Source organism: Schistocerca cancellata, chromosome 6 (genome assembly GCF_023864275.1).
Source record: "Schistocerca cancellata isolate TAMUIC-IGC-003103 chromosome 6, iqSchCanc2.1, whole genome shotgun sequence".
Lineage (NCBI taxonomy): Eukaryota > Metazoa > Arthropoda > Insecta > Orthoptera > Acrididae > Schistocerca > Schistocerca cancellata.
This window is the reverse complement of record NC_064631.1, coordinates 682,919,943-682,944,002: the sequence shown is the minus strand read 5'-3', so window position 1 is coordinate 682,944,002 and position 24,060 is coordinate 682,919,943. Positions and strand designations below refer to the sequence as shown.

At 38.5% G+C, this 24,060-nt stretch overlaps 1 protein-coding gene across 1 annotated transcript in view; it reads right to left on the bottom strand.

Moving 5' to 3' along the window:
• Positions 1 to 24,060, bottom strand: part of LOC126088470 (protein madd-4-like) — a 474,106-nt gene that overhangs the window by 13,211 nt on the left and 436,835 nt on the right. Inside the window, exon 21 of the mRNA XM_049906612.1 lies at positions 1,879 to 2,026. Coding sequence (XP_049762569.1) covers positions 1,879 to 2,026 — 148 coding nt within the window. The remainder of the gene's footprint in view (positions 1 to 1,878; positions 2,027 to 24,060) is intronic.

Genomic DNA, 24,060 nt, shown 5'->3' with positions numbered 1-24,060 from the left:
CGAGGCAGGATTCGAACCTGCGACCATAGCAGTCGCATGGTTCCAGACTGTAGTGCCTAGAACCTCTCAGCCACCCCGGCTGGCACCTTTCCTTCAATCATAACCCTTCAAAGATATGGAAAGCAAACAGATAGACAATTTAAAAAAAGGTTGGTTACTGTGAACAGAATGCCCTTCAGGTTAGAGATACAGCCTTGCATTTCTCAAATTAGGTGCTGAAAACTGCCTAAAAATCACAACCAGGCTTACTGGTGTCCAGATCAATGACTGTGAATCTTCATTTTGAATTCAGTCTAACACAATGAGCAGGAAGGAGAGAAATATAAATACAAAGAGAAACATGGAAAAATCACTAAAAATCTTTCCAAGAAGAGACACAAAACATTCACACAGAGTTTCAAAAATAGTGCAGACTGCAGCAAATGCTACAATGAAATTGAATTCCATATTTTGTAGCAGCTACAGTTATCATAAAGATCAGAGTAGCAGACTTGCTGCAATATTTATTCAGTTTTAGATATCATCAGATTTGGTAATAAGGGAAAGCAACATTCCTACATATGATAGTGTAATAAATATAAACAGAAACATTTCTCTAAAATCTCAACTAGCGAATAACATTGACCAAGGCCGTGAAGTGAGCTATAACAATTATTAGTATACTAATCAGTGGGTATAACATACAAAAATGTGTGCATTACTAGAGTGTCACCAACATTCTCAGCAAAGCTCGCAAAAATGTTGAATGTATTAAAAGTATCCAGAGTAATACAGTACATCACTTGGAATCCCTCCACAGAAATGCAGACTGCCACACACATGACATCAGAAACAAAACCCAATTACAAATTATAGCTCACAACACAAAATTATATGCGAATGGGGTTAAGTGTATGGGCATTAAAATATACAACCACCTCCCAAGACATAAAAACAAGCAAAAACCCAAAAATAATGAGAATTAAATAAAAAGAATTACTGCTAAACCACTGTTTCTATTCTGTACATGAATTTCTTGAAACAAAATTTTAATTACTTGTAATAAGCTGTTTATTCACTTGCAGGTATTTCTACTTAGTAAGAAAATTTAATTATTGTATGATATTCATATTCTTCCTGTATATCTTATATGTATTCTGCACTGTGTAGTAAGTACCACCACTGCCATCTCTCATCACACACCACCTTTTTTTATATTTTGTCTATATATCCTATATGTATTCTGCTATGTGAGTTATGTACCACTACCGTCATCTCTCATCATTCATCATACACAGTGTTAACATAATTTTCAAATTGACTTGTCATATATTATGATGTGCTTTGCTGCACAAATTATATTATCTACAGGACCAATAATAAATAAATAAATCAAGTATGTGACTGTCTTAAGAAGTTTCCAGTAGGGTGGTACATAATGGAAAATTAGCTTCATCAGCAATACAAAATTGTTGAGGCAATCTGGCATCTTTCTTATGAACAGAACCAAGAAATTTCCGCTTTATGGAGGGAATGTACTTGCAAAAGGGGAGGCTATATACAAACAAGAATTTTATATTTATCTTTGTACATCTTTCACATTTGATCCTCCTTTGTATAGTAGAGCTGAATTCAAATCTCTGTATTCCAAAGCTGTACCTTAAACTCTCTCTCTCTCTCTCTCTCTCTCTCTCTCTCTCTCATTTAACTATCAGTACTTACTATATACCACTATTATTATTATAAAAATTTCGATTAGCTATTCCTGGTAGAACTAACCAACCTGAAATAGATACATATTAGTAAATAATTAAGATAGATCTAATATGTGATAAAATGCTGATGTTAAAGCAATGAAAAATTATTTTAAACCAGTTTCTTTTCTTTTACTTTTCTTACCTTGAGCACAAGGAGGTCCCATGCAAACTTTCATGACTGGTGGTCGAGGCTGTTCACGGCATGCATTGCCTGCTGGTTTCTTAGTTCCATACCACACACACTGCAGAATGCGATATTTTATACCTTGCATCTCACATGGTGCAGTACACTACAAGTGCCACAGCATAAAAATATTTTTAATCAGATCATTGTTCACACAGAAAAAAGCTGTTAGGCTGTGGAGACAGAACATTTGCTGGGGGCACTGACTAACAGTATCATATGCTTGGTCATCCAGAAAGTAAGATTTTGTGATGAATCCCAGCTTCACTGTAGTATAGCTACCATTCAGCATATGTATTATGGCTATTTTCTTGGATATATGTATATCTTAATGCATCCAGTGGTGATCTTACAGTGGTCAGTGTTGAAGATATGTAGTGCTGAATTAACCAATGCAAGATTTGTTTATTGTACTAAAAAAAAAGTAAAATGTATTGGGCAGATAAAACATCTGTACACCAAGCAGTAGCAGAGGAAAACACATATAATAAACGATAAAATCTGTTACAGTTGTAAAATTATTTATATTTATTTCTGAAAAGGAAAGCACAGCCCAATTTCAGGACCTGTGTCCCATCTTCAGATGCACATTAAAATGTGAGTCCATAAATGATGACTCCAACTTTGGCTTACACTCATTACAAGTTTGATGGATGTGTATGCAGCACTATGTTTGAACGAGAACCTTTTACCATGTGGATACATGTATGGCACACCTTTAGTCCAGACCATTATCCTCCTCTGTGAGAGGCTTTCTGGCAGGTCTAGAATCAAAGAGGATATCCTGTTTCATGCCACATACCAGGGATACATTATTTTAACATAGTTTAATCTATTTTATCCTTGGTTATGCATCATTTTTGGACTCACAGTTTAATATGCACCTGTAGATAGGACGCAGGTTGTGCTTTACTTTTTAAAAATAAGTATAAAAAACTTTACACCTGAAGCAAATTTTATCATTGATGACATATAAAAGCTATGGAAATGTACAATTTTACAGAGACAATGATGCCTTCTACTGGCAGAAGAGTTGAATGGAAAGAAAAAGGGATGAAGGAAAAGGATTGGTGAGGTTTAGGAAATGGGAACAGTTATGGAAATGTTGCCCAGAACTCCACATCAGGGGAGACTTAACAGACAGGATAAGACTGAAAGACTGATTGTAGATACATGCACTGGTTGAAATTTGAAATCCCGAGAACCTAAAAAGTTGAAGAAAGGGTAACAAGCAACACAAAGGTTACCAACAAAACATCACGCGGGCGTGAGATGCAAGCAGCAATCTGGATGGGGTGGGGAAGGGGAAGGGATGGCAGTGTACAGGTGGGGAGAGAGACGAACATTGTCTGATGGAGAGTGCAGGGCCTAGACTGCTAACAGGTGCAGTGTCATGAACTTGTGGGGTAGGTAGGTGAGGAAAAAAGGAGCAAAAAGAAGAGGAGTGGGGGAAGATGGGCAGATGTGTTGGCAGAGGGCTGCAAATAAACAGGGTGGGAGATGAGAATGAGGAGGAGATGACAGGACAGAGGAGGTGGAAACAGTTGGGTGGAGGGTGTGGGGACAGCATGTTACTGTAGTAGGTTGAGGCCGGGATAATTACCGGAGCAGAGAATTTGTTTTAAGGATAACTCCCATCTGCACAGTTCAGAAAAGGTGGTAGTGGAGGGAAGAATACAGATGGCTTGGGTACTGAAGCAGCCATTAATATCAGTATCATCTGGATTCTTCCCTCCACCACCAGCTTTTCTGAATCGCACAGATGAGAGTTATATTTTCAACACATTCTTCACTCCTGTAATTATCCCAGCCTCAACCTGCAGTAACATAATGTTCCCACACCCTCCACCCAAACGTTTCCACCCACTCTGCCCTGTCATCTACTTCCCATTCTCATCTCCCATCCTGTTTATTTTCAGCCCTCTGCCAACACATCCACCCATCTTTCCCCACTCCTCTCCTTTTTTGCTCCTTTTCCCACACCTCCTGATACTGTGCCTCTTGGCAATCTAGTCCCTGCACACTCCACCAGACAGCATTCCTCTATCTCCCCACCTGTACACTACTATGCCTTCCCCTTCCTCAGTTCCTCCAGTTTGCTGCTTGCATCCCACGTGATGTTGCATTTTGGCGCGAGGTGTGGTTGCCTGCTTGCTTGTGTGTGTGTGTGTGTGTGTGTGTGTGTGTGTGTGTGTGTGTGTGTGTGTGTGAGAGAGAGAGAGAGAGAGAGAGAGAGAGAGAGAGAGAGAGAGAGAGAATGATGTGAGTGTGTGCCTCTTTTACTGATGAAGGCTGTGGCTGACAGCTGTATATGAGTGTCTTTTTAATTGTGCCTGTCTGCAACTTGACATGTCTTCTTTTCAGTAAGTAGGTAAGTAGCAATCTGTCTCTTCCTACATTGTCATTAGTTAATAAGAGTGGAAAGCTAAGTGCATTCTCTGTGGTAGAGGTGTGTGTGTGTGTGTGTGTGTGTGTTTGGCCTTTTTTTTGGGGGGGTAGAGGAGTGGAGGATACATCAGATCAGATGATAAGAGATATAGAAAACTATAAAAGGGAATGAAGATAAGGAATAGTTACAGAACAGAAATGGTAAGACCATAGAAATTAACATAAATTTAGGCCAGATGAGTGGCAAGAACCTAGCAGATACTGTAAATGTCAGTTCCCAATCTTATAGCTCTGAGGAACTGATGTCAAGAGCAGGAATCCAGATGTCAGATATGGTGAAATGGTGAAACAGGCATGGCAATGTCAAGCTGTAGAGCATGCTCTGCACTGCAATAGAACATTGTGTGTTGCCAGTACACACTCTCTGTCTATGTTTATTCACTTTAGCTAATATCTTGGTGGTAGTCATACCAACATAGAAGGTCAGTGTTCACATAACAGCTGGTACACAACATGTGTCATTTTATAGGTGGCTCTCCATTTGATAGTAAATGTTTAGCCAGTTACAGGGCTGGTACATGTAGTGGTAGGAGGATCCACTGGGTTAGTCTTGCATGGAATTGGTCATGGGGGTAGGAGCCACATGGTAAGAAAGTGGGTGGAGAAGGAGCATGAGGTCTGACCAGGATAGAAGTCATGGCTCTGCCAAAAAAGTTGATTAATTCATTCCAATCCAGGATAGTACTGAATGATAAGAAGTGTACTTCTAAGTTGTTTTTAGGAGGAACTAGTAGTACCAGTATTGGATATATTAGTCCAGGAAATCTTCATTTGAACCAGGCTGGTGGGATAGTTATGTACAGTGAAGGGTGAGGTGATAATTGCAGTAAAGAGACTGCATCTGGACAAGTATGTTGGCCTCAAATGACAAGGTTATATGGGAGGGAACATTTGACATAAAAAGGGAGCAAACTGTCAAAATGTAAGCACTCTTGTTTGTTTTATGTTTACTGTGAACGGAAGTGTGTAGTTGACTGTTGGTGAGGATGTGGCTAACATTGAGGAAAGTAGCATGAGATTCAGATTTGGACCAAGTGAAATTTAATTGGAAGAACATATTTCAATACGCCAAAAATTTCAGCAGATCAGTCCTTATGCCATAGAAGTCATTAATTTATCTAAACCAAACCTGGGGCTGAAGGCTCATGGAACCCAGGAAAGCCCCCTCCAAGTTAGTTAGCTAGCTAGTTAATTACATGTTCCACAGAGCATTTGAACAATTCTTTTATCAAATGATGTGTAACATGTCAGTTTACAGGATAGGTAAACATGATTGGTATTAACATGAATGAACACACTATTTTTAGTTCTATACATACAACTACATTTAATACAATTTAAGTGTTTTTGCAGGGTAGTGGTTATTGAAAAGAAATTTGTCCATAGAGTAAAAGGAGTTGTTCAGAATAAATGATTTTAGATTAGATTTAAAACTTTCGTTGGAACCTGCCAGACATTTCCTGATATTGGGAAAATGATCAAAATATTTTTTGATGCATATTGAACTCCTTTTTGAGCCACCGTGAGCTTCAGTAATGGCTACTTCAGACATTTTCCCCTCTAGAGTTGTAGGTGTGAACATTACTAATTTTCTTAAATTGTGATGGATTAGTTATGATGAATTTCATTAGTGAATAAATGTACTGTGATGGCTTTTTAGAAAATGTTTAAAAAATGCCTAGCTCATTGAAGAGGTACCTGAATGACCATGGTTGAACACCACATATTATTCTAACTGCTCACTTTTGAGCATTCAGTGTTTTCTTTATAAGTTGTGAGTTACCCCAGAAAATTATTCCATATGACATTATTGAGTGTAAATATGCAAATGTCAGGAATTTAATTTGTTTGTTTCCAAGATTAGTAGTCAGATGAAGAGCAAAAGTAATTATATTCAACTGTTAAACCGATTCAGTAATATGCTTTTTCCAGTTCAAGCTTTCGTCAATGTATGTGCTCGCAAAAATATGGAGCATTCTAGCTCATTTATCGACTACTCTACTGGTGCTACATCAGCTGTTGGGATGTCTATATTTGTTGTACATTGTTTCTTTTATTTTTTACCCACAAATTTAGGGAGAGATCATTTTCTGAGAATCACTTCATAATTATTTGGAGAATATCAATTTCAAATTCTTCTGTTGTTTTATCTCTGATGGGGTTTACCGTAACAATAGTATCATCTGCAAAAAGTACCAATTTTGCTTGTCAAATGTTAAGTTGAACATCATTCAGATATATAAGGAATAGCAGCAGACATAACTTTGAACGCTGTGGTACTTCCTTTGTGATTTCTTCCCAGTCACCAAAACTTTCTACCCTTCCAATATTGTCTAAATTGACAAACTGCCTATTTGCTTCTGTCTCAGGTTCTTTGGCCAAAATTCATCTGATGATTTTACTGACGTTTCGCCAGCACAAGTGTCTGGCATTGTCAAAGCTTCAACCTCCATTGCTGGTGGTCAACTGGAGCTGAGCCCATGGCCGCAGACTATATGTACCTGGTACGCCAACGTCCGAGGGCTTCTCCAAGGTAATTTCTGGTGCGGTTCTCCTCTTGCTATCTGCAACGGGTGTTCGCTGCAGTATGGGAACCCATGATCTGTTTACTGTAAGGCATTCTTCTTTCTTGTTGAAGCTATTCTCATATTTGTGTATTTCTACAGCTTCTCAGAAAAAGCAAGTGATCGGTGAATTTTATTTCATGGTCGGTCTCACTTAGTGTGTGCTCTACCATGGCTGATGTCTCCACCTGCCCCAACCTGCCGTGTCGTTTATGTACTTTGATCCTGGTGTTGATTGATTGTCCAGTAATTCTGACATACACTTTTCCACATGTGCATGGTAAGCGGTATGTCGGAACGACTGGATGATCAATCATGGTAAGTGGTATGCTTATCATGCACAAGTGGAAAAGTTTATGTTGAAAAGACTGGGCAATCAATCAACACCAGGATCAAAGAACATAAGCGACACTGCAGTTTGGGGCAGGTAGAGAAATTGGATGTGGCAGAGCATGTGCTAAGTGAGACCGACCGTGTAATAAAATTCACCGACATGGAAATTCTAGCTGTAGAGAAGCACTATCACACTCGCTTGTTCAGAGAAGCTGTAGAAATACACAAAACAGATTCTGGGTTCCTGTACTGCAGCAAACGACCATTGCAGGTAGCAAGAGGAGAACCGCACCAGAAATGACCGTGGAGAGGCCCTCGGACATTGGCGCACTAGGTACATGTAGTCTGTGGCCATGAGATCGGCTCCAGTTCACCACCGGCAATGGAGGGTGAAGCTCTGACAATACCAGCCACTCATGCTGGTGAAACGTCAGTAAAATCATCAGATGAACGTTGGCCAAAGAACCCAAGACAGAAGAAAATAGGCAGTTTGTCAACAAGTGACCACAAAAGCCTTAACAATTTTGTATTGTCTAAATTATTCAGCACAACTTTTTGCATTCTATTTTTTAAGTATGATTCCAGTCAATTGCACATAAAACCATCAATTCCATAAAACTTGAGTTTTTACGAGATAGTAATATGATCTACACAATGAAACAGCTTAGAAAGATCACAGAAATGCCAACTGGCAATATTTTATTATTTAAAGGTTGTGCTGTTTGATGAATGACTGTATAAATAAGGATAGGAGAAAATCATCCTGGTTCCTGTGGTCATACCACTGATCTGTTTGTATGTTTGTTGCTTAAAGGTAAAGGGGTTGTCTGTAAGTATAAAGTTGATTAAACCCAATCACCCTGGCGATTCCATAATTGCTTGTCTCAAAACACCCACTGAACATATCACTGCCTTGGTTAATTAAAACCTGTAACCTATAGTGAAAAGACTTTCCTCCTAAATTAAAGACACCAACAATTTCCTAGATTGTCTGAAATCTGTCCCCATTCAACTCCCACTACACATCTTACTTGTCACTACTGATGCCACTTCCCTATATGCCAATATTCACCATGTGTGTTGTATCTCTACTGCTGAACATTACCTCAACAGTGTCCATCTGATTCCAGATCTACGACATTCTTCCTGCTCACCCTAGTCAACTTTATACATACAAACAACTACTTTACCTTTGAGGAGCAGACATACATACAAATCAGGGATACAGCCATGGAAGCAAGGATGGCTCCTTCCTGTTGTTGTTGTTGTGGTCTTCAGTCCTGAGACTGGTTTGATGCAGCTCTCCATGCTAATCTATCCAGTGCAAGCTCCTTCATCTCCCAGTACCTACTGCAACCTACATCCTTCTGAATCTGCTTGGTGTATTCATCTCTTGTTCTCCCTCTATGATTTTTACCCTCCACGTTGCCCTCCAATGCTAAATTTGTGATCCCTTGATGCCTCAGGACATGTCCTACCAACCGATCCCTTCTTCTAGTCAAGTTGGGCCACAAACTTCTCTTCTCCCCAATCCTATTCAATACCTCCTCATTAGTTACGTGACCTACCCACCTGATCTTCAACATTCTTCTGTAGCACCACATTTCGAAAGCTTCTATTCTCTTCTTGTCCAAACTATTTATTGTCCATGTTTCACTTCCATAAATGGCTACACTCCATACAAATACTTTCAGAAACGACTTCCTGACACTTAAATCTATACTCGATGTTAACAAATTTCTCTTCTTCAGAAACACTTTCCTTGCCATTGCCAATCTACATTTTATATCCTCTGTACTTCGACCATCATCAGTTATTTTGCTCCCCAAATAGCAAAACTCCTTTACTACTTTAAGTGTCTCATTTCCTAATCTAATTCCCTCAGCATCACCTGACTTAATTCGACTACATTCCATTATCCTTGTTTTACTTTAGTTGATGTTCATCTTATATCCTCCTTTCAAGACACTGTCCATTCCGTTCAACTGCTCTTCCAAGTCCTTTGCTGTCTCTGACAGAATTACAATGTCATCAGTGAACCTAAAAGTTTTTATTTCTTCTCCCTGGATTTTAATACCTACTCAAAATTTTTGTTTTGTTTCCTTTACTGATTGCTCAATATCCAGATTGATTAACATCAGGGAGAGGCTACAACCCTGTCTCAGTCCCTTCCCAACCACTGGTTCCCTTTCATGCCACTCGACTCTTATAACTGCCATCTGGTTTCTATACAAATTGTAAATAGCCTTTTGCTCCCTGTATTTTACCCCTGCCACCTTTAGAATTTGAAAGAGAGTATTCCAGTCAACATTGTCCAAAGCTTCCTCTAAGTCTACAAATGCTAGAAACGTAGGTTTGCCTTTCCTTAATCTTTCTTCTAAGATAAGTCGTAAGGTCAGTATTGCCTCACGTCTTCCAACATTTCTACGGAATCCAAACTGATCTTCTCCGAAGTCAGCTTCTACCAGTTTTTTCATTCGTCTGTAAATAATTCACGTTAGTATTTTGCAGCTGTGACTTATTAAACTGATAGTTTGGTAATTTTCACATCTGTCAACACCTGCTCCTTCCTAGGCCAACATTTTGTGGGTCACTTGAAGGGAGCTTTTTTGGGAGTGATAAGCCTTTGGCCACTGGCTTGATTTAGATACATTAATGACATCTTTGCCATATGTACTCATGTTGAGGCTAATCTGTTGAATTTTTTGGAATCACTAAATACATTCTCCCAATTAAATTTTACATAGTCCTATTCTGAATCTCGTAACACTTTCCTTGAAGCTGACCTTATCTCATCAAGGGTCAGCTACACACTTCTGTTCCATTAAAACAGTAAACCTACAAACAGACAAGCACCTTTTGACTGTTGCCATCCTTTTTATGTCAAACATTCACTCCCTTACAGTCTTGGCATTCAAGACAAACATATCTGTTCAGATGAAGACTAATTTGCAGCAATACATCACCATTCTCGACTCAGCTTTCACTGTACGTAATCATCCTATCGCCTAGTTCAAAAGCAGATTTCCTGGACCAACACATCCAATTCTGGCACTGCTGATCACTCCTAAAAACAATTTAGGGGTACACATCTGTCACTCAGTGTGATCCTGGATTTTAATGTATTAACCAGGTACTTTGAAAGAACTATGACTTCCTAAAATCATGCCCTGTAATGAGGTCCACCACATCTAAATAGCTTTTCATTGGACCCCCCCCCCCCAATCCCAATCTCTGAAATGTATTGGTCACACCCTATGCTCCTTCTGGACCCATTTCTCTACTATATGGTTCCTATCTCTGTGAACACTCCTACTATATAGTTCCTATCTCTGTGACCACTCTGCTGTAAAACTTGCCAAATGGACCTGTTACCACCACACAAAGCAGCTCTGTAGCTGGCAAAAGATATACTATCAAAGGAAGAGCCACCTTTAAATGATACATGCCGTGTATCAGGTATTATGTGAACATTGTTTGGCCTTTACATTCGTATGACTACCACGAGGTTATTAGGTAGGGTAAATGGGCATAGACAGAGGATGTGTACTGGCAACATAAAATATTCTGCTGCAGAGCATTCTCTGCAACATCACAGCGATGACCTCGGTTCCTGTTTCACCATTTCTGTAAATGTGTAATGTGGATTCTCACTCCTGACACCAGTTTCTCAGAGCTCCACAGGTGGGAGCTGACATTATAACATGTATTTTGTTCCTGCCACCCACCTGGCCTAATCTTACATTTATTTATATGATCTTAGCATTTCTTTTCAGTAACTACTCATTTTCTTAAATGTCTTTTATATTTTCAAACACCGAGTATTTTCTTGATATATTATAAAATTTGTGCAGTTAATGATATGGTGCAGTGAGTAGTGTGAACATTCAATCCAGAATGTAAGAATCACCATAATGAAGAGCAAAGTATCCGGCCATCAAATTGATCTGAGAATTTGTCAGTAAAGATTGATGGATTCATTTAAAGAAGACAAATATTTCTCAGTGAGAGACTTTATCAGCAACACAGAGCACCATTAACATCACCACGATGGATCAAAGTTAGTAAAGAAATTCTTGACACCTGATTACGATTACAGGTGAAAATTTCTGCAATGCAGGAATTCAGAACGATCTCAAGTGGCTCAACACTTGAGGACATTAAGTAGCTTTTTCTTACTTCACTGATAAGAGCTTACTTTCCAGATGACCCTATTATGTCTTAAAATACGTTTACATGAGCCATAGAAATTGCATAATGCTGACGACTTGCCCCAGCAACACTGCTGGTCACAGGAATTGCTGCCACATGTGTGGCAAAATTATGTGCTGCCGTTGCCTGGCAATGTTTGGGCAGTACATTTCCAGGCAAAAGTGTTTACACGGCCACAGTATTGCTGCAATATGAATAACAGAGAACTAGTAGAAGTGAGTGAAGCTCCCCTGCAAGTTAGTTAAAAAAAAACCTCCTTCCAAATTTTTTTGAGTGGAGTTTCACTTAATTGCATAAGCAGTTAGTCTAAGAATTCATAAGATTAATACCACAGTATGTACACTGTTTGCAACAAGACTGGTGATCAACATTTGGTTTTTAGCTACTGGATCCCTGCAACAGTTTGATGTTCTTCTAATATGCATTTCACATTGTACCATAATTTTGTAGTGCTTTTGCAGAACTCAAGAAATTCACTAAGGTATATTTTAAATAACAATAAAATGTTTGTATTAATACCTTGTTGTAGTTCATCAGTACAGTGAAAGAATTATGAATTTCAGAAATTATGGGACTTGTAAAGCAATGTATACAAAGACTGCAATCAGAAAAAAGAGCATTTGGCAAGTTGCTGCCAATGAACATGGAAATACATGAGATGAAGCTTACAACCAATTCAACAGTCTTAAGAACCTGTGTAGGATACAACTGTGACTCACTGCTATAATCTTCTTCTAAAACAACAGTAGCAAAGAGAATGTCTTTTTTCATATGGATGTCTTTGTATTCATTGCTTTCTATGTCCCATACCTCTGGTTGTAGATGTATCACATGCATAAATGTCACTGTTCTCTTGTTTGCTCACTTCTATATTCCTGTAGACAATAAAAAAGTTTAACGGCTCTACAAATATGTGCCAACTTTCAAAATGAAGTGAAACCATAATGTTTCACCTCTCAGATTTCATAATTTGGCACTATGGTGCTATAACTGCGAGGAAGAGCAAGCAAGGCTGACTCAGTGGGAAGCATTTATGAACAATATTAGAGATACACATCCCCAGTCATGCAAAGCACTCTACATCCCAGGTGGACTACAGCAGCAGCATCAGACAATGCCACAATATTCCTGTGTATTGCAGCAATTTGCAGTAATGTTGATATAAATATTATTGCGACTACATGTAGTGAAAAATTTGGCCCTTGTACCTTTAGATTTTATGGTAGGAACTAAGACCTGTTTATATTAATACTCAAGTATGAGAACACTAAATTTCATCTTCATTTGCATGAATAAATCTGTAAGTCTTAATATATGTACAAGAATTTCTGTTGGTTACGGTATAGCAGAGAGAAAGACTGGTGCAGCAGATCAGAAACAGTGGAGAATATGAATGTTAACAAGATAACATTTAATAGAGCTACAACATCCTGAATTATATTACTAATATATTTATTTACTGGGTCTTGGAGTAGATTCCATAACACCACATAGCCCCCCCCCCTCCCCCCCTTCAAGGAAATCGTTCCGAAAGCAACAGCTGCTTCAGTTTCAATTATCATATACTACATTTGACAGCACGAAAGATGGCCAGAGCAGAAATTTGAGCTTCCTACCATGCCAGGCAGGAGGCAATCAAAAATCAGTGTTTTCATTACTGCCAATCAAAGTACAGAAAACTTGTCTGTCTCTCTCTCTCTCTCTCTCTCTCTCTCTCTCTCTCTCTCTCTCTCTCTCTCTCTCTCTGTGTGTGTGTGTGTGTGTGTGTGTGTGTGTGTGTGTCAGCGAGAGTTGTATATTCTTGTAACTCAGTACACTCAGTATAATGCTAAAATTTCTAAAAACACACATGAAAATTTGCAGAGGCTGACTTCTAGGAAAGGTTTAATGTCTCTTTGGCACAAATCTAAAAGCTAGAAATAACTATGTTTGCATACTATTTGCTTTCCGGGTGATCTCAACAGTAAAGTTCTCTCTCACTGTTCCAATGGTGGATAAGAGAAATGCAAAAAAACACAGCAGTTTCTACGTAAGCAACGAATAACCTTCTTGCAGTCAAAAAATTAAATTGGCAAATTCGTGATCACAATTAAAGTGCAAATTATTCACAGCTTTTCATTGTATTGACAAAAGATTAGCAACTGAAATGCACCATATAATTTGGAGCATACAAGGAGATCATGGGCTTTAACAGAGTTGACAAGTGCTTTCACTGACATTGCCAAGTCTGAAATACACTAACAGCAGGAAGAATTCATTTCCATATCTAATGTTTCTTGAGTGGATTTGAATAAACAGCACTGCTAAGTATACACTGTCCAGACTTAAGAGATGAGATGGAGTTAGTTGTTGATCTGAAGCAGCATAAAAATCCCAAAGGGACACTCAAGTTAATTTTTCTGCAACTAGTATAGGTAGTAATTGTGCTCGATTCTATGATGATAGTAAAAACTCCAGTAAAAACTATATATCAAAGGCGTTTTACAAGCTAGGCTTGTTATTTGTCTGCAGCTGATGATGTGAGATGAGTGTGGTATACAAATTTTCATCAACCTAGGCATGGCTACCGTGAGTGCTGAAAACATTGAAATCATTGAGAAAGGCCTCATCTGTGAGCAATAAAAACTGTAGAAGTTCAACATTGTAGTACTTGGTTGGATATCCAGTGACAGAACTCAACCTTGGGTTAAAAATCATTTGGTCCACTTGCTGGCACATATTGAGTAATTGCTGCTCCATGATTCCTCTTCATACTGTAGTTTCTGAAGTGTGCATTTTTCACGTGAAAATTGACAGGTACTTATTTATGATGCATTTTTCACATGAAAATTGACAAGTACTTATTTGTGAAACTTCTGTCATAGGCCCCAACAACATTTCCTCATACTATGCAAACAATTATTTGCCCAAACCCTTAGTCAGCGCTCTGTGGCTTGAAAATTCCAGCTTACAAATTTCCTTCACTTATTACAACACCTGTACATTTTTTCACTTTTTAATGCACTATATCCTGCTGCACTACACATAAATGCATGCCTACAATATAAGATGACCCTGAACATAAGATGACCCCCCATTTTTTAAGTGTTTTCTTGAGAAAAATCTATTTTTCAACATATTCTGAGTAATCAAAATTACAAACTTTTATTGATGTAAGGGACCAGTCTAAAAAGCTATTACACCTATTGTAAATTTATGCCATTTATTGAATGTCTACATTTTGATAACACAAAGAAAAATAAAATAAACAAAAAGAAATTGTTTACATCAGTTTTTATCTTTGCTGCCTTTTTTGTTTGCTTTAGCCTCTCATCTATGATATCACTATTTTTAATAACCATCATTCAAACAGGACAGCTGTGAAACTTATATCTCCATTGTCACAAATATTTGGCTGTTTGTTCCAAATATGTTGTGATTTCTGAAGTTGCGTGTGTGGTATCGGCCACAATCTGGGTGGCCACACTTTCAAATACAAATGCCGCCAGTTACATTGCCGCATTTCCTACAGCTGCAACTGTGGCATGAAGCCACTGCCACAAAAATTTATGCTGCCGGCAATGAGATGCAAGCATCCTCTCTCTGGAACTCCAGCAGTGGGTGCACTTAATTTTGAACATTCATGTACTGAAACCATTTTGTGTGTTTGCCAGTTGAATAAAATGTACAGACTTTCATGGTGGCTAGGGCCCAACATCTTCTAAAGAGACATTGTACTGAAGAGCAACTGATTTATAAATCTTTTGCATCTGTATATATTTCCTGACACACTGTAATTTTAATTGTAAGTTCCAATCATTTCAGTGAATACAATAAAGTGACTTCTTACAGTTAACATAGTAATAATTGCACAATGCACGTCACAAATACAATGCCAGATGAGCAATGAGGCCTAACCACACTAACATTCACTTAACATTTCTAGCAATTAAATTTTTTGCAGCTGCCAAGCCACTTCACCTTCAGGGCTAACGAAGTAGCTTCCAAAGTCATCTACATCTACATCTACATTTATACTCCGCAAGCCACCCAACGGTGTGTGGCGGAGGGCACTTTATGTGCCACTGTCATTACCTCCCTTTCCTGTTCCAGTCGCGTATGGTTCGCGGGAAGAACGACTGTCTGAAAGCCTCTGTGCGCACTCTAATCTCTCTAATTTTACATTCTGACATTCTGATACTGTTCACAATATTTCCGCTATGGACTAAATGAGGTGACATGTCCTGCAATCCCTGAATAGTTAATGTATCCTTAAATGACATAAAGAGTATAAAACAATCCTTTCTCCAGCCGATCATGTAGCAGTGGATGTATGTGTAATAAACGTTTTGTCTTCATTCTCCTCCTCCTCCTGATTAGAAGTATCAACAAAAGTTCCTCCTCGCTTGAGTCCATTTCATTAACTAATCAGTTGGCAATACCTGAGGTGTCGGACACTGGTGATCCAAGAGTGTTCACCAGAATTACCGGTGACCATCACTGGCGACCGTCACCAGTGTCCAAGTGTGAAACGGCCTAAATGAGCAACTTGAAAATCATAAAGAAGAAAATTAGAATCAGTTCACAGAAATTGGACATTCAATTCAAGTGTTATTTGAGTGTGTCAGTAAAATACAGCTCAAATAAATGATACTGAACAAAAAACTGACAGATTAGAAATTCGAGTAGAGTCTGTGGAATCCAAAATAAAACAAATTGAACTTGAATTTAACAATGAAGTTAAAAAGTCAAAGATGAGATCCCTGAAGATAGCGAGGAAAACAAAATTGCTTTTGAAAAAGTGCATGATCAAATAAGTACTGTGGACAAAAATGTAAATAGTCAAATTTCAACTTTGGTAACTAATGTTGACACCAAACTGGCACTTGTCGAAAGCAGTTTTGTTGAACAGGTGTAAACCACACACAGAAAACTCACAGAAAATGTAAAATTAAGTAACGGTGAAACTAGCACCCTAGAAAGCAGTGTTTCGGTTTTGTGTAAAAAAATTGAAGAATTGTATAATGATGTAGTTAATAGAAATCTTGCTAACAATGTTGGTACCATGTTTTGCAATATTCCAGAGAAAATCTTTTCAGATGAAGGTAGTTTACATCCTGTAGATTTTCTGCAACATTGCAGAGATAACACTGTGTCCAATAAGACTGATATTATGAAAATCAAATTTGTTAAGAAGTTTCTGGAAGATGAAGCATTAAGCTGGGCAAATCAGTACATGAATCATGACATAACCTATGCAAACTTTGAGAAAGGACTTTTAGGCAGATTTTGGCCAAGGTTGGAAAAAATGGGGAAATACAACTACAACAGACACCCACACTTTTGAAAGTAGACACCCACAATTTTGAAAGTGGTAGTAATCAAAATTGGTACAATAAGAATCACAACAGGAGGGATCATAGTAATCACAATGGTACCAATTATCATCAGGAGGAGCAGAATAGAGTAAATGGTAACAATTTTCATACTGGAAAATAACATATTGCAGCAAAAAGAGAAAGAAAAGAAAAAAAAAAGTTATATGTATGTGTCCCACAAAGCAAAAAAAAAGGAATGTTGTAGAAACGAAATGTTTTCTACCATATTTAAATAACTTTGTAGTTATAGTTTTTCACAAATTTTTGTGCAAATAATTTAAGTATGGTGACTTCTTATTTTTGCTTGTACTGTGTCACTTTTCTACTGGTTGTAAATAACTCATGTTTTGTAGTTTATTAAGTTCTTTCATGAAATACAAGTCTCAGTCAATTCCTGAGCATTTATTCAGTTCTCAATATAATTTTCTTTGTGGTATATAACATGTTGAATGTCACAATGCTGGATTTGGAATCTGTTACATGGTAATGAGAAATGAATGTTATGCTGCTGTCATAATGTTTCTGCAAGATGAGTTTATTGTTGTTGATGATGTTTGGTGGTGAACTGTGCAATGAGAATATTTTGTGAGAAGAGAGAATTAATAGAAATGTCTTATAGTTTTATGATGAGGGCAAAAGAAATTTAAATTTTTTTACGTAAATGTGTCAGACAGAGAAAATATTACTATAGTCAGCCAGTGTTAACAACGCTTAAACATCTAGTGCTTTAGTGTATAAAAAAATGTTTATGGAAACTGAAAAAGTAAGAAGTCAATTCAGTTACAGTCACAGTCAATTCAGTTACTATTGTGGAGTCTTTGTGAGGGAAAGGCATAATTGAGAGTGTTGTTTTTCAGATCTATGTGAAGTTAATGATTAACATATTTTTCTCGTTTTATGGCTCATGTTGTACTATTATGAATAGAATACAAGAATTAAAATGCAGAACAATTTTTCTGTTGGAGGAATACTGATGGTATTATGAGATTTTCTGAAGTACTTTTGAGATGTTTATGAGGGCTTATGCTGAGATGAAGTGCTGTGAGGAATGGTTTATTGTACTGTGAACTATAATGAGTATGTGAAGTTTACGAGGTTTATAATAATGTTAGGGAAATGAAATATTAGAGACTTATTGGTACCCTGATTTGTAATGCATTGTGCTTTTGTTTATGATGGTGTGCTCTAGAAAATTCTGAGAAATGACTATAAGGAAGTTAGGAAGAGTGATGTTGAGGATTAGCCGTTAGCCTTCTATTATATGACTGAATTTATCAAAGCTTGAGCTGGGTCTGATTTGTTGAAAATAAATGAATTTTGTTAACAACTGTAGGATTCCATAGCATTGGCATGAGAAAGAGTTAGTATTAGTAGAAAATAACATACGTATACTATATATCTTAAGGATTACAAACGTCTCAAAAATGAGAACGACAGGAAGTGCAAAATGGCTAAGCAGGGATAGCTAGAGGACAAATGTAAGGATGTAGAGGTGCATATCACTAGGGGTAAGATAGATACTGCCTACAGGAAAATTAAAGAGACCTTTGGAGAAAAGAGAACCACTTGCATGAATATCAAGAGCTCAGATGGAAACCCAGTTCTAAGCAAAGAAGGGAAAGCAGAAAGGTGGAAGGAGTATATAGATGGTCTATACAAGGGCGATGTTCTTGAGGACAATATTATATTATTTCGACCTAAGTCAAAATAAGGCCCCGTGAGTAGACAACATTCCATTAGAACCACTGACAACCTTGGGAGAGCCAGGTCTAACAAAACTCTACCATCTAATGAGCAAGATGTATGAGACAGGCGAAATACCCTCAGACTTCAAGAAGAATACAATAATTCCAATCCCAAAGAAAGCAGATGTTGACAGATGTGAAAATTACTGAACTATCAGTTTAATAAGCCACAGCTGCAAAATACTAACATGAATTCTTTACAGACAAATGGAAAAACTGGTAGAAGCCGACCTCGGGGAAGATCAGTTTGGATTCCATAGAAATGTTGGAACACGTGAGACAATACTGACCCCATGACTTATCTTGCAGCGGTGTACCGTAGGTCTCTAGAAGAGCGTAGCGTTCCAAAAGATTGGAAAAGGGCACAGGTCATCCCCGTTTTCAAGAAGGGACGTCGAACGGATGTGCAGAACTATAGACCTATATCTCTAACGTCGATCAGTTGTAGAATTTTGGAACACGTATTGTGTTCGAGTATAATGACTTTTCTGGAGACGAGAAATCTAATCTGTAGGAATCAGCATGAGTTTAGAAAAAGACGGTCATGTGAAACCCAGCTCGCGCTATTCGTCCACGAGACTCAGAGGGCCATAGACACGGGTTCACAGGTAGATGCCGTGTTTCTTGACTTCCGCAAGGCATTCGATACAGTTCCCCACAGTCGTTTAATAAACAAAGTAAGAGCATATGGACTATCAGACCAATTGTGTCATTGGATTGAAGAGTTCCTAGATAACAGGACGCAGCATGTTATTCTCAAAGGAGAGAAGTCTTCCGAAGTAAGAGTGATTTCAGGTGTGCCGCAGGGGAGTGTCATAGGACCGTTGCTATTCACAATATACATAAATGACCTGGTGGATGACATCGGAATTTCACTGAGGCTTTTTGCAGATGATGCTGTGGTGTATCGAGAGGTTGTAACAATGGAAAATTGTACTGAAATGCAGGAGGATCTGCAGCGAATTGACGCATGGTGCAGGGAATGGCAATTGAATCTCAATGTAGACAAGTGTAATGTGCTGCGAATACACAGAAAGATAGATCCTTTATCATTTAGCTACAAAATAGCAGGTCAGCAACTGGAAGCAGTTAATACCATAAATTATCTGGGAGTACGCATTAGGAGTGATTTAAAATGGAATTATCATATAATGTTGATTGTCGGTAAAGCAGATGCCAGACTGAGATTCATTGGAAGAATCCTAAGGAAATGCAATCCGAAAACAAAGGAAGTAGGTTACAGTACGCTTGTTCGCCCACTGCTTGAATACTGCTCAGCAGATAGGGTTGATACAAGACAGAGAGAAGATCCAACGGAGAGCAGCGTGCTTCGTTACAGGATCATTTAGTAATCGTGAAAGCGTTACGGAGATGATAGATAAACTCCAGTGGAAGACTCTGCAGGAGAGATGCCCAGTAGCTCGGTACAGGCTTTTGTCAAAGTTTCGAGAACATACCTTCACCGAAGAGTCAAGCAGTATATTGCTCCCTCCTACGTATATCTCGCAAAGAGACCATGAGTATAAAATCAGAGAGATTAGAGCCCACACAGAGGCATACCGACAATCCTTCTTTCCACGAACAATACGAGACTGGAATAGAAGGGAGAACCGATAGAGGTACTGAAGGTACCCTCCGCCACACACCGTCAGGTGGCTTGCGGAGTATGGATGTAGATGTAGATGTAGATGTAGATGTAGAAAGGCAAACCTACATTTCTAGCATTTTTAGACTTAGAGAAAGCTTTTGACAATGTTGACTGGAATACTCTCTTTCAAATTCTGAAGGTGGCAGGGGTAAAATTCTGGGAGCAAAAGGCTATTTACAATTTGTACAGAAACCAGACGGCAGTTATAAGAGTCGAGGGGCATGAAAGGGAACCAGTGGTTGGGAAGGGAGTGAGACAATGTTGTAGCCTATCCCTGATGTAATTCAATCTGTATATTGAGCAAGCAGTAAAGGAAACAAAAGAAAAATTTGGAGTAGGAATTGAACACCATGGAGAAGAAATAAGGACTTTATGGTTCGCTGATGACATTGTAATTCTGTCAGAGACAGCAAAGGACCTAGAAGAGCAGCTGAATGGAATGGACCATATCTTGAAAGGAGGATATAAAATGAATATCAACAAAAGCAAAACGAGGATAACGGAATGTAGTCGAATTAAATTGGGTGATGCTGTGGGAATTTGATCAGGAAATGAGACGCTTAAAGTAGTAAATGAGTTTTGCTATTTGGGGAGTAAAATATCTAATGATGGTCGAAGTAGAAAGGATATAAGGATATGTTGAGTCACAGACAGACACAACAAAAAAACTCTCACAATTATACCTTTTGGCCATTAAGGCCTTCATCAACAATAGACATACATACCGGCCAAAAGCTATAATTGTGAGTTATTTTGTTGTTCCTATCTGCGACTCAGCATCTTTACTATATGATGAGTGGTAGATTCTCCAAAAAAACAAAAATAGATTCTTGAGAGTGTAGATTGTGTTCTCTTGACCAATGAAAAGTCTGTCTTCAAAACAAAGTATGCATTCGAAGTTCTGTCTTGTCCATGGCACAGAACACAGAGGCTCTGAGCAAGGATTGTGGGAGTGCAGCTGTCTAGGTGGTGAAGGTGATGTCTAATCTGAGGGAGTGTCAAAACGGCAATGGTACATCAGTCGCTGGCTGGCGAAGATGAAACTGGCTCTATCTGGCTCCACACATGCAGAAATACTCATGCGATGGATGGTTACAATTTTCCTATTGGCTATCGAAGTTGTGGTGGATGCAGCAAGAAGTGCATGTCTGGAGTGATGCCTGTTGCTATCTTCTGCATCTTCTGGCTGGTTACTGAGAGATCCTCTGGAGGCTGAGCCAGTTACTGCTGAACCCAGCCTGAATGCGAGGGCTGAGCTGATGATAACCCGCCAAGATAGATAAACTCCAGTGGAAGACTCTGCAGGAGAGACGCTCAGTAGTTCGGTACGGGCTTTTGTCAAAGTTTCGAGAACATACCTTCACCGAAGAGTCAAGCAGTATATTGCTCCCTCCTACATATATCTCGCGAAGAGACCATGAGGATAAAATCAGAGAGATTAGAGCCCACACAGAGGCATACCGACAATCCTTCTTTCCACGAACAATACGAGACTGGAATAGAAGGGAGAACCAATAGAGGTACTCAAGGTACCCTCCGCCACACACTGTCAGGTGGCTTGCGGAGTATGGATGTAGATGTAGATGTAGAAGAATAGATACCCTGTGGGTTGGCAGCATCAAAGGCTAAGCCGAGAGACATGCCCCTTTCTTTATGTACATGTTATAGATGGCATTACCATTTTTGTTACAGCTACTGCAGTAGGTGCTAGTAGTGTGTAAGAACTGGGAGCAAAAATAGCACAGCACACAGAAAATTCCAATAAATATTTATCTGGGAATAGTCTGTTTATCAACATCTATATGGCTGCCCAGCAATTCATAATAAAGTGCCTGGTAGAGGGTTTATCTAACCACCTTCACGCTACTACTCTACTGTTCCACTCTCGAACAGTGTATAGCAAAAATGAGCTCCAGTTTATCTTATTTTATTGTGATGATCATTTACATCTATGTAGAGGGGTGCCAACACAATACATGGTGTACGTAAAGTCTGGGAACACTTTCAATTATTTATTGCACAGGAACTAAACATTGTACATATGTCATATATATTGCATTTTGAAGAGAAATTCTGAAAGTTTTTTTACAAACATTCAATACACAAACCATGAGTGACCCTGCAGACATCTATATGGCAATCAAATTCTTGCTATACCCGTCCTTGCATGGCATTGTCAACTGTGGCAGCTGCTTCCCTTACTCTCTCCCGGAGCTCTGCTACATCACGTGGTAGAGACGGTACATACGCCAAATCTTTAATGTGACCCCACAGAAAAATTTCACATGGAGTGAGATCTTGTGATCAGGGACGCCATTTCATGAAACAGCTCTGCCCTTCTGTAGCATGGCCGCCATGTCTGCGACTAGTGCTGACTATTGGCAAATTACCAAACTATGCTGTGGCAGTATACATGAAAAGAAAACTTTCAGGGTTTCTCTTCAAAATGACATATGTATGATACCTGTACAATGTTTGGTTCTTGTGCAATAAATAATTGAATGTGTACCCGGGCTTTATGTACACCCTGTATTTTCACATTCTGAAAAATAATTTGGTGATTGGAATTCCATGAGAAGATCCTGCCACAGCAAAAAGAGCCTGCCATTCAATTTGCGTATCATATTCGTGGTACACTTTTCAGTATTTTGTGACAAGCTGCCCTTCTTTGAACTTTTTCAATGTCTTCCATCAATCCTATCTGCTGTAGATCCCAAACTACACTGCAATAGCCCTGAAGAGGACAGGCAAGCATAATGAAATCAGTCTGTTTAGTAGAACTGTTATATTTTCTATGTTTATAAAAAGCATAAGATAATATGCATGGTGAATCACCATAAACTTGCACCAAAATATTGTTGAAATGGAAAGTGCTACCGATGTGCGGTTTTTACAGAATGGATTGGTAGTTGAAATATTACTGTATCTCATTGCCCTATCAGAACCCCTCGGAGAGCATTAAAGATAAACACCGGTCCTAATTGCTTGATTGTAAAGTGACCTGTTTCCAAATTACATACAAAAATAACCACTATTTCAGTATACATATAATTCGAAAATGATGCTTTGCTGATTAACGTTGTTCTTATGTGAAAAACACAATATAAATGTGAAATTAATACTGTAACTAATCAAAAGAAATGTAGCACATGGTCAGGATGTTCCAGTAAACCCATCATTATAAAATTACTACAGCAAATTAAATAGAATATATAAATAAAGCATGTTTATTGAATCTCCTATATATGTTAGCACTAAAATTCAGGCACTAGTTGATTTGTTATAAACAAATTTAGAAATTTAATTGTTACCTGTAACATAATTAGTCAGAAATTGTTATATTAACTCATAACTAAGTTGAAAATAGGTTCACCTTGTCCAGCACTGAGATTGTAAATTTTTAGCAACGTGTATCTCATATTCGGTTTAACTTTTAATTGTGATTTTACATAAAATTGTAATTTTCATTGTAGGTAATTGTTAACAAAAGTATAAATAGAGGTCACGCAGGCGCCTTGGGGCACTCGTTTTTTGGCTAGGGTTGTGAGCAAATGTATTGTAGGCTCACTCGTTTGTTGATTGTTGTGAACTCTGTGTCTTTTGATGTCAACTTTGGGTACATGTGATGTAACCGGTACAGTTCACCACGGTCGGACACCAGAGTCCTGGAAATATATTGGTGTTAAAACTGCACTGTACTTTGGAATTTATTTGGGGGTCTTCCGCAATCCTTTTCATAGGCTGCACAGCGACGAGACGAATCCAGGAATTTTACAACACCCTGAGAACTAAACAACTCTCACTGTTGGTAGAATTGACGTGAAAACAACAGC